This window comes from Rattus norvegicus, chromosome 17, assembly GCF_021556685.1.
Source record: "Rattus norvegicus strain SHRSP/BbbUtx chromosome 17, alternate assembly SHRSP_T2T, whole genome shotgun sequence".
NCBI classification, from domain to species: Eukaryota; Metazoa; Chordata; class Mammalia; order Rodentia; family Muridae; genus Rattus; species Rattus norvegicus.
The window spans coordinates 61,832,938-61,845,394 of record NC_141550.1 but is presented as its reverse complement, the minus strand read 5'-3'; the positions used below and the strand labels follow the sequence as shown (position 1 = coordinate 61,845,394).

At 41.9% G+C, this 12,457-nt stretch overlaps 1 protein-coding gene across 8 annotated transcripts in view; it reads left to right on the top strand.

Moving 5' to 3' along the window:
• Positions 1–12,457, top strand: part of Mpp7 (MAGUK p55 scaffold protein 7) — a 269,029-nt gene that overhangs the window by 173,324 nt on the left and 83,248 nt on the right. For all 8 annotated transcript variants that reach the window (XR_015640818.1, XR_015640817.1, XR_015640819.1 and 5 more), the window contains 2 exon segments: positions 1,795–1,872; positions 4,560–4,640. Coding sequence is in view for 4 of the 8 variants with exons in the window: in XM_087590730.1 (XP_087446856.1) it covers positions 1,795–1,872; positions 4,560–4,640 (159 nt within the window). In the remaining 4 variants the exon portion in view is untranslated.

Here is a 12,457-nt window from a genome sequence, read left to right as displayed (position 1 = left end):
GTTAGTGCCCCGTGGTTGGACATCGCTGAGCAGCCTACAGCCAGCTCACTTGTTTTCAAATCACAATTTTATGGTTTCCCCCAAAATAATTCATTTCTTACATTCTTTACAATTCATGATGAGTAATTTAAAGGCTCCAAAATATTAAATAGACAACATTACTCTGCTCATTCTGGTAATGCCATAACTATCACAAGCCTTTCCCTGCCTCCCTTCCCTTCTATACCAGATTGCCAAAAGTAATAGGATCTGCTCTCAGCAGGAGCGTCTGGCTAATCAAAACAAAATCTCTCTTGCAGATTCTTACAAATGCTTGGCTAGCTTTGACTATACTTAATGGGGGATGGTGACACACTTTTTTAAACACAGCAAAGGATGGTTTTCTTTTTTTTTTCTTTCAATAATTTATTTTTATTCACTTTAAATTCCTATCCCAACCCCCCTTCCTCCTCTCCTCCCAGTCCCACCCTTACAAGTCTCCCCCCACCATTGCACCCTCCCCTTCTCCTCAGAGGAGGAGGGTACCCCCTTGGGTACCACCCAACCCTGGGACATCTAGTCCCAGCAGGACTAACACAGGCTTAATTGTAAGTAAGGATAGGCTAATGTAAGTTCTCAGGTATTTTAAATGCTAAGGAAGAAGCATAAATAAGGGTGATAATGTCTCACATTGGTCAAAGAAGGATTTACTTACTATACCACGATGCATTTTAAAGATTCTAAAGATTATATTATTTTAATTACGTCTAAATGTGTGGGTATGTATGTGTCTGTGGGACGTGCATGTGGTGGAGCCATGGGGGCAGAGGGGTTGGAGCTGGGGTTACAGGTAAGATGCCTGGTATGAGTGGTGGGATTTGAACTTGAGTCCCCTGTGCAAGAGCGTCATGCACTCTTAACTGCTGAGCCGCGTCTCTAGCCCAGATCCTTTTAAGAAACTCGATTTGCCTGATACTGCTTTAAAATACATTCTTGCTCGTGTTTCTTAGGCCATGATGGGGCATGAAAAGGGTTATTTTTACTTTTTAATATCATTTACTTGTTTTGCAGATGCGATTCTGTTCACAATAGTGAAAGTATTTAAGTAGCTGCTTCTTGGTCAGCAGGTGAACTTAATGCTGTTTTACAGCCTGGGGAGTGGTGTTATTTGATCTAGGGATGATGTCCGTGGTCAAGAGAAAGCCCTTAATTTCTTTGAGCTCTGAATTTCGGAAGCGACCATAATTGGGTGGGTGGGGGGTGGGGTAACAAAGCAGGTTGTTGGAACAGTACTGGGTACAGTGCGTATGGCTTTGGCAGCTCCCAGAGCCTGAATCTCCCCTCCCCCCCTTTTGCAGCTTCTACAGACCCATCTGTCAGAACAGGGCTGCTATTTACTACTTTGCTTTGTTCATAGCTGCTGTTGCTGCTGCTGCTGCTGCTGCTGCTGCTGCTGCTGCTGCTGCTGCTGCTGCTGCTGCTGCTGCTGCTGTTGTTGTTGTTGTTGTTTTGTGGGAGCCTAAGCTACAAAGCATACTTGTAATCTTGAGGCAGTATAGCTTTCAAACAGTGGCTTCTGTTGAGGATGAGAAACAAAGACTTAGCGTTTTTATGTGTTCTGTCTGAAGATGGCTTTGCCATTTGACCCTCGGTAGCAATTGATGGATCGCATACTCAAGTCTGCCGTCTTTCGGTTGATTCGAACGCATGACTTGAAGATGATTGAGAGCTGTGATTCTGTTCACAATAGTGAAAGTGTTTAAGTATCTGACGCTTTGCCAGCAGGTGAACTCATACCACTTTCATTTTCTTCAGATCCATGAGAAACTTCACTACTATGAGAAGCAGAGTCCAGTGCCCATTCTCCATGGCGCGGCAGCTTTGGCTGATGACGTGAGTATGCCTTTCTGGGTTTGCAGAGTGTATCACCCGTGTCGCTGCCCCGAGTGGGACCCACCCCACTGCAGATAGATGTGTACGGTCCTTTGAGTGAAAACGAGAAGAAGTTGTGGATGTTTCCCAAATCTCCATCATCACCATGCGTGTGCTTTTTCTAAAATTGTGCATGGAAAGTACCCTGATATTATGCCTTGGTGTCTGCATAATAGAAATTGTAGGCTTCAAATTCTGTGCGGTGAAAAACTGCCTGGCATCAGTGTTCTGTGCTGGTCACACAAGGGGAATGCTTTGGAGAAATAAAGACAAATGAGATAGTTACATTGCTGACAGTACAAAAAAAAATGACAGATACTAGGATAGAAAGTGGGCATATTAAATCCATAAAGGGCAGGATTGTTTTGAAAATGAATCCTAGAGTATAGTCATGATTTATGGACATTAGACCATTCCAAATTGCCTTTATAACCAAAGAATAAATGTAAGAAGCATTTGGCATTGATGGAGTAGTTAATTTCCTGTCTCTATAATTTTATTTTAAGCCTTTGGAAGGGGAACTCACTTGCTGATTCCCACTGTTAACTCTCAGACGCAGATGAATAGAGAACCCACCTGGATAAACTGTAAGAGCACAGAGCTCGACAACGAATGGGTTGATGTGTGGAGCGACTACTGCAGCTTCTTTCCTGCTCTTCAGTTGTGCTCCTGTTGCCATAGAGCAAACCATAACTCAGTGCTGTAGAGTGTGGGGGCCCCAGTCAAATAAACAAGTCCACTGTCTTCCAGTTGACTTTATATCCTAATATGTAAGATAAAGGCATCCCTTTTGTGATCTCTGTGGACATGAGTGTGTTTTACCACCTGTCCCATGAAAAACATACTTGTGCAACACAGAACTCAGACATTTAAAAGGGGAATAAAGGTATAAAGATAGTCCTGTGAGTTGCTGCAATTACAGCTTGTAAGAGCCTTAAAAGCCAGCATCAAAACATAGACCTCAGAGAGGTCTTAGAAATGTTTATGTGGAAACTAATGACCTCCTCCCGAGCAAATTATTGAAATTTCCTTTGAAGATTTATGTGTGTCTGTCTGTCTGTGTGAGTGAGTGAGTGTGTGTGTGTGTGTGTGTGTGTGTGTGTGTGTGTGTACCAGAAGAGGATGTTGGATCTCCTAGAGAAGCAATTGTATGCTGGGAACCAAGCTCAAGTCTCTTGGAAGAACAATAGACATTTTTCACTGCTAAGCCGTCTCTTCAGCCCCCGATTTTCCTTTCGATTGTTTTTCAAACAAACAAACAAACAAACAAACAGAATTCAAGACAGGGAATATCATTTAATGTGAGAGTGTGCCCCGACTATGTGACACATGGGTTCAAGGTTCAGAAGCTCCACAAATAGACACATTAGAATCTGTGTAGTTATAAACTACAGAATTTAATTTACTAGAATGATGTATTTAAATGTTAAAACACATGCATGTAGTGAGAAAAGAGCTATCTGTGTAGGTTAAAATTTGTATCTTAATAAGATGAAAGCAGGTTTGACATAGGATGAATCTATCAATTTTCTCTGATTTTGCCTTCTTGTATATTGTACCTCTACACCATTGTGTCCTGCCAGCGTGGGGAAGACAGTGGAGACTAATGGAGTTCCATGTGGTATTTTAAGAAGAAAACATGAATGAATATATATATATATATATGTATATATATATACATATATATAAAATATATATGCACACATACACACATACACATAAACACACACGTAATCATGTAGTTCATAATTATCATCTCTTCTTAACTGTTTGAATCGTATGTGTGCGTGTGTGTGTGTGTGTGTGTGTGTGTGTGTATGCATACTTATAGCATAAAATTGATTGGAAGTTTTTTTTCTTTTACATTTACCTTGTTTATAGTTGGCAAATGGGAATTTATATATTATGGGATGTGGTTAGTACCCTTGCACACACATGCTCATTTCATAAGAATCATCTCAGGGCAGTTTGCTTGTCTGCCACCTCAACATACTTTTTTGCAGTGAGAGCATTCCATATATTTTTAGTGTAGAACATGAGTGATGTCAAATTTCAGTCTTTTAAACCAACATGTAGGTATCCTTGATGGTTATAGTAAAATACTGCTGTGTTTTGGTACCAGAGTAGTTGCTGAATAGTTCTGGGTTCTTGGTGAACTTGGCTCCTATTCAATAGACTTTGTAGACTGTGTACAGACGCATAATAGAAGCTACAGGCCATTGACCCTGTTAGGAGCGTTTAAGGTCTTTTTTACCCCAGCTCTGAACAGCATAGCTACTGTGGGTTTCTGGAAGCCCTGAGAGTTTCACCACCTCATCCAGGAGCTGTCTTTCTCTCTTTTTTTTTTGTACACTGTCAAAGCTGATCCAGTCCTTTTTACAAATGGCCCTTTGTCTGTGCGCAGAAGACCATTCACAGAGATGAAGTGCTGGGATTTGCCCTCCTGGCAGTAAATCAGAAGGTGAATTGGCTGACAGGATTACTCCAGTTGCACTCAGCCTAGCCTGGAGAGAAGAACACGGATTGATGGCCTGCTTCGTTCCTGCTGACTTATCCTGTAGCTCTGGAAAGCAAACATTCAGTCGTGACACAGTGAACCTTACGGCATTCTGCACTCTGTTACTCATGTTGATGTAATTCCCTTGCAGCTGGCTGACGAGCTCCAGAACAAGCCACCAAACAGTGAGATCAGAGAGCTGTTGAAACTGCTGTCCAAACCCAATGTGAAGGTGAGAACACCATGTGGCCGTGGTGTCTGTCTTCTCAACGGTGCTCCAGGGGACTGTGGGCCAGTTGCTTCATGCCTCCATATTCAGGTGCAGGCTCGCTCAAATAGTGTGCGATCCCAACACCCCAAACCATCTCAAGGAGAAAGAACTGATCCTCGGGTACTAAGTACTTAAGAGTAGTGATGAAGCCTTTAACAGGACAGGACTGTAATGGCAAGCCACAGTCGGGGTTGACAAGTGTGATTTGCTTTGAAAGTTAGGTTTTCATTGACATGGTGAATTCATTTGATCTAGTGGCTGCAGAACAGAGGCCCAGCGCACATTTCGGCATGGATTATTCCCCACAGCTAATTGATAATAGGTACTTTATTATCAACTTTATGGGAGGAGGATGTTAGCATCTCTGTTCCTCCTCACTTCGTATCCTCACTTCCTGTTCTTCACACTGATTTCTGTTTCAGGATCCCACCCCCTGTTAGAGTAGAGCAGTTCTCAAATACAAGCTTGCGAGACGGTAGTAGCCAGAGCTTGGCTCTCTTGTTTTCGCTCTTCCCTGGTTTGACCACTTATCTTTCCTCCAGATGGGATGCAGCTAGAGAAGGTGATTCATGGTTTTCCTGCTCTTGGTCTGAGGTCTGAATTTACAGAATTTGATTGCGTCAAGTCCTGTGATGCAAACATTTGGACTGGACACCGCTGCCCTTATATATAAATTGCTATCTCACCTGGACCCCATAATTAAACAAAGGGTTATTTTACGATGGTTACTGATAATCATAGGATATTGCGTGGGCTTTATTTTTAAATATTACTTTATTCCTTGAGAATTTCATAAGATGGATTTTGATCATGTTGCTTGCCCACCACCAACTTCTCCAAGTAGGAAAAACCTGATTTTACCCTCTGGGAGAAATGTCTTTTGGGGCCATGCTGTACTTGCTCTTCAATTTACATTTTGAAAAAGATAGTGATGAATCAGAGTGGAAGTAAAATATCCATAGAGTATGATGTCTAATCCCTAGAGAGAATGTCTGAGCACATGCCTGGAATGAGTGAGTGGACTCTAAATAGCACCGTGAGGCGTAACAATTCGTAATGGTTGAGGAGTTAAACTTGAGTTCCAAAGCACAGTAACATTGGAGAAAATGTTGCTTGGAATTAGCGTGCTTTGGGAAGGAAATTGCAGTCAGACAGTGCTCTGAAGATTGCTATATCTGGTTTCATACTGCCTATTATTAATTTTCATCAGCTATGGCAGATTGAGGTGAGCTGTGAGAAGCCAGTTAAATTCCTTAGCAAGACAATAGTTTGTTTCAAAAGTACTGAGCTGAACACAGTGTTTCAGATGAAAAAAATAAAGTATTTTGCTATTCTATTCAATAGTGTTTGAAGAGCAGTTAGCTAACAATACAGACATCATTCTGGATGGAAAATGACATTTGTTTTAAGCGTCAAGTGTTACCAATGGCATTGTGATATCAATTAGATAAAACTTCATAGTGGGGGTTGGGGATTTAGCTCAGTGGTAGAGCGCTTGCCTAGCAAACGCAAGGCCCTGGGTTTGGTCCCCAGCTCCGAAAAAAAGAAAAAGAAAAAGAAAAAGAAAAAAAAAAACTTCATAGTGATTGAATCGTTAAACTTCACCATGTGGAAAATACGTTAGTGGATGATCTATTTAGTTTTTATGTTTATGTAGCAACATGACCAAAACCTGGATGCAAGGTTAGCATGACAGTTGCATGCTCAAGAAGTGCATATGGAGAGCAAACGGGAGCCAGACACGGTAATTCAGTGAGTGGGTTGCTCAGGGGCCAGCCAGCCTTGTGACAAGAGTCTTTCTTTCCATGTCTTAATGTTTGACAATGGTCTCCTTGAAGGGATTTACATAGCTACCAACTCTTGAATGTTACCTTTGTGGATAATTCTTCTCAAAAGATTGCCTTTAAAATAATTTTAGGTGTTTAAGAAATGTAACCACTCAGTCCTTAAATCTTGGGAAGCAAGATAAGTAGAATGTAGAATCTGCATATGCAATTCGGATGCAATGTAAACACTTCTTAAAGTTTTAGTGGATAAAGGAAATTACTTAATTTTACACTGCTGTTCTGTTTGAATTACTTCATTGACAGTACAGAGGAGAGGCCTAAGATGTACTCCAGACACACCAAGGGTTTTTTTTCCCCCCAAACATTTCAAGATTTGTTCAATCAAATACATGGTCACTATAGAATAACAATATTTAGACCTCACAGGTCTGTCACCTTTTTGGGGGGCAGGTTTTATAGCTTATATTTAGTAACTTTCAAACAAAATGAGGTAGATCTTTACCTATTCTTTCTTAAATGTCTACTCAGTGCCAGATTTGTGCCAGATTATCTGGATGGAACTTGTAGAGGATCTGTTTGAATAGTGAAGATGGTAGGAAATGCCAGTTTGGCTTGGAAGCAGTAAGTGAAATAAATATGGGAGTGGCTTTGGGTGTGAGGTAGACAGAAGCGGGCAGAGATGAGCATAGTAGGTTGGGGGTGGAGGGTGAAGTTGAATAGTACACGAAATCTTTCTAAAGAGGTTGTAAAGCAAGGAGCTGAGCTTGCCCTGGGTGGCCTGCAGTTCCAGTGCTGCTGTCACAAGAGGAGCAGAACGATAAGACCACCCTAGCTGTAAGCATGTTAAGAAATTTGGATCTCATTCTGAGTGGAGGAGAAGTCCTTGACAAGGATGTAAGTAGCAAAGTGACAGGCAGCCTCTTTGTGTGGAGTGCAGTGAGACAGCGAAAGCCCTACTGCAGAGGAGAGCCAGCTGTGTCTGTCAGGACTCGAGAGCAACTGCTGTGGCCCTGGTCAAGGTGGGCCATGAGTCATGTTTAAGGCATAACAGCACATATTGTTGGGATGAATGCATAATCAGAGGCAAAAAGTCAGAAAAATCCGTATTACAATGAATTCCTAATAGATTCAAGGTATGTATAACGAACCACAGAGATATTAGTGGGGGTTAGAGGTGTAGTTCAGTAGAAGAGTATTTGCCTTAGTGTCTTTGCGGTTGGGGGTTGATACCTAAAAACAGACACACACACACACACACACACACACACACACACACACACAGAGTTTTTAAAGCATGATGAATATGCTGTCAAATGGCTTAGATGTGCACTTTTTAGTAAGGGAAGCATTGGTTGCTTACTGCTGTCTCTAAGCACTGTGCTTACAGCGCGGGGAATTTCAAGTAACGCGGAGTCAGTGAAAAGTAGTCAGCGCTGGGAATTTTTATTGTTTTGTAGTACGTTCTGTAAGTCTTTTCTTTGCGTGCATCTGTGCATGTGTGTGCGTGCGCACTTTTGTGTGCATGTCCATGTGTGTAAAGGTCAGGATAGTCTCACGGCTTTGTAGAGCATGCTACCTGACTCCTGATTGTACTCCCACACTTGCTATTGGCGCTGTAATTAGACACCCACCAACCTGTCTAGTTGGCTTGGGTTCTCAGGACACATTGGGGTCCTCATTCTTGCACAGCCTATATCCACGAAGCCTTTCCCCCAGCTTCTTGACATTCTTTTTAATCTGCGCATATAATTAAACATTTTATTCATGTTCTCTCATTTATACCTATGACTGTACCCTGGTTCATCTTGCCTTTTGGAACCTCTCACTTCCTGAAGAGTGCTCGCTCTTTCTCCTGTGGCCTATGGCTGTGAGCTTTTCATAGTGATGGAATAGTTTGTTCTTTAGCAGCATTAACTTTATCTGAAGACCGTCAAAAAAAAGTAAAGATTATGCCCAATGTTCTCTGCTTTGCTCACGGCTGAGCACCGAGCACTAGGCTAACAAAGGCAGTCATTAGTGGATACAAACATCCACACACAGCTCCAGTAAGGGCAAATTAGTCTACATCATCCTGGTGCTCATGTTGGTAAAGCAGTAATGTGCTACCCGCTCTAGAACATGGCATTATAATTTAGGGTGTCGGTCCCACACCCGCGGATCCCGGCCCGCAGCAGCTCTCTGCTCCCAGACCCGGTGAGAGAGAGACCCAACCGCCTGGTCAGGTGGGCACTCCTGAGGCTGCAGAGCGGAAGAGACCACCAACACTGCTCACCCCTGCCCACATCCCTGGCCCAAGAGGAAACTGTATAAGGCCTCTGGGCTCCCGTGGGGGAGGGCCCAGGAGCGGCAGGACTTCTGCGCCTGAGACACCGCCGGAAGCTGAAAGAAACAGACCGGATAAACAGTTCTCTGCACCCAAATCCCGTGGGAGGGAGAGCTAAACCTTCAGAGAGGCAGACAAGCCTGGGAAACCAGAAGAGACTGCTCCCTGCACACACATCTCGGACGCCAGAGGAAAAAGCCAAAGACCATCTGGAACCCTGGTGCACTGAGGCTCCCGGAGGGGGCGGCACAGGTCTTCCTGGTTGCTGCCGCTGCAGAGAGCCCCTGGGCAGCACCCCACGAGCGAACCTGAGCCTCGGGACCACAGGTAAGACCAAATTTTCTGCTGCAAGAAAGCTGCCTGGTGAACTCAAGACACAGGCCCACAGGAACAGCTGAAGACCTGTAGAGAGGAAAAACTACACGCCCGAAAGCAGAACACACTGTCCCCATAACTGACTGAAAGAGAGGAAAACAGGTCTACAGCACTCCTGACACACAGGCTTATAGGTCAGTCTAGCCACTGTCAGAAATAGCAGAACAAAGTAACACTAGAGATAATCTGATGGCGAGAGGCAAGCGCAGGAACCCAAGCAACAGAAACCAAGACTGCATGCCATCCTCGGAGCCCAATTCTCCCACCAAAACAAACATGGAATATCCAAACACACCAGAAAAGCAAGATCTAGTTTCAAAATCATATTTGATCATGATGCTGGAGGACTTCAAGAAAGACATGAACACACTTAGGGAAACACAGGAAATCATTAATAAACAAGTAGAAGCCTACAGAGAGGAATGGCAAAAATCCCTGAAAGAATTCCAGGAAAACACAATCAAACAGATGAAGGAATTAAAAATGGAAATAGAAGCAATCAAGAAAGAACACATGGAAACAACCCTGGATATAGAAAACCAAAAGAAGAGACAAGGAGCTGTAGATACAAGCTTCACCAACAGAATACAAGAAATGGAAGAGAGAATCTCAGGAGCAGAAGATTCCATAGAAATCATTGACTCAACTGTCAAAGATAATGTAAAGCGGAAAAAGCTACTGGTCCAAAACATACAGGAAATCCAGGACTCAATGAGAAGATCAAACCTAAGGATAATAGGTATAGAAGAGAGTGAAGACTCCCAGCTCAAAGGACCAGTAAATATCTTCAACAAAATCATAGAAGAAAACTTCCCTAACCTAAAAAAAGAGATACCCATAGGCATACAAGAAGCCTACAGAACTCCAAATAGATTGGACCAGAAAAGAAACACCTCCCGTCACATAATTGTCAAAACACCAAACGCACAAAATAAAGAAAGAATATTAAAAGCAGTAAGGGAAAAAGGTCAAGTAACATATAAAGGGAGACCTATCAGAATCACACCAGACTTCTCGCCAGAAACTATGAAGGCCAGAAGATCCTGGACTGATGTCATACAGACCCTAAGAGAACACAAATGCCAGCCCAGGTTACTGTATCCAGCAAAACTCTCAATTAACATTGATGGAGAAACCAAGATATTCCATGACAAAACCAAATTTACACAATATCTTTCTACAAATCCAGCACTACAAAGGATAATAAATGGTAAAGCCCAACATAAGGAGGCAAGCTATACCCTAGAAGAAGCAAGAAACTAATCGTCTTGGCAACAAAACAAAGAGAATGAAAGCACACAAACATAACCTCACATCCAAATATGAATATAAAGGGAAACAATAATCACTATTCCTTAATATCTCTCAATATCAATGGCCTCAACTCCCCAATAAAAAGACATAGATTAACAAACTGGATACGCAACGAGGACCCTGCATTCTGCTGCCTACAGGAAACACACCTCAGAGACAAAGACAGACACTACCTCAGAGTGAAAGGCTGGAAAACAACTTTCCAAGCAAATGGTCAGAAGAAGCAAGCTGGAGTAGCCATTCTAATATCAAATAAAATCAATTTCCAACTAAAAGTCATCAAAAAAGATAAGGAAGGACACTTCATATTCATCAAAGGAAAAATCCACCAAGATGAACTCTCAATCCTAAATATCTATGCCCCAAATACAAGGGCACCTACATACGTAAAAGAAACCTTACTAAAGCTCAAAACACACATTGCACCTCACACAATAATAGTGGGAGATTTCAACACCCCACTCTCATCAGTGGACAGATCATGGAAACAGAAATTAAACAGTGATGTCGACAGACTAAGAGAAGTCATGAGCCAAATGGACTTAACGGATATTTATAGAACATTCTATCCTAAAGCAAAAGGATATACCTTCTTCTCAGCTCCTCATGGTACTTTCTCCAAAATTGACCATATAATCGGTCAAAAAACGGGCCTCAACAGGTACAGAAAGATAGAAATAATCCCACGCGTGCTATCAGACCACCACGGCCTAAAACTGGTCTTCAATAACAATAAGGGAAGAATGCCCACATATACTTGGAAATTGAACAATGCTCTACTCAATGATAACCTGGTCAAGGAAGAAATAAAGAAAGAAATTAAAAACTTTTTAGAATTTAATGAAAATGAAGATACAACATACTCAAACTTATGGGACACAATGAAAGCTGTGCTAAGAGGAAAACTCATAGCGCTGAGTGCCTGCAGAAAGAAACAGGAAAGAGCATATGTCAGCAGCTTGACAGCACACCTAAAAGCTCTAGAACAAAAAGAAGCAAATACACCCAGGAGGAGTAGAAGGCAGGAAATAATCAAACTCAGAGCTGAAATCAACCAAGTAGAAACAAAAAGGACCATAGAAAGAATCAACAGGACCAAAAGTTGGTTCTTTGAGAAAATCAACAAGATAGATAAACCCTTAGCCAGACTAACGAGAGGACACAGAGAGTGCGTCCAAATTAACAAAATCAGAAATGAAAAGGGAGACATAACTACAGATTCAGAGGAAATTCAAAAAATCATCAGATCTTACTATAAAAACCTATATTCAACAAAATTTGAAAATCTTCAGGAAATGGACAATTTCCTAGACAGATACCAGGTATCAAAGTTAAATCAGGAACAGATAAACCAGTTAAACAACCCCATAACTCCTAAGGAAATAGAAGCAGTCATTAAAGGTCTCCCAACCAAAAAGAGCCCAGGTCCAGATGGGTTTAGTGCAGAATTCTATCAAACCTTCATAGAAGACCTCATACCAATATTATCCAAACTATTCCACAAAATTGAAACAGATGGAGCCCTACCGAATTCCTTCTACGAATCTACAATTACTCTTATACCTAAACCACACAAAGACACAACAAAGAAAGAGAACTTCAGACCAATTTCCCTTATGAATATCGACGCAAAAATACTCAATAAAATTCTGGCAAACCGAATTCAAGAGCACATCAAAACAATCATCCACCATGATCAAGTAGGCTTCATCCCAGGCATGCAGGGATGGTTTAATATACGGAAAACCATCAACGTGATCCATTATATAAACAAACTGAAAGAACAGAACCACATGATCATTTCATTAGATGCTGAGAAAGCATTTGACAAAATTCAACACCCCTTCATGATAAAAGTCCTGGAAAGAATAGGAATTCAAGGCCCATACCTAAACATAGTAAAAGCCATATACAGCAAACCAGTTGCTAACATTAAACTAAATGGAGAGAAACTTGAAGCAATCCCACTAAAATCAGGG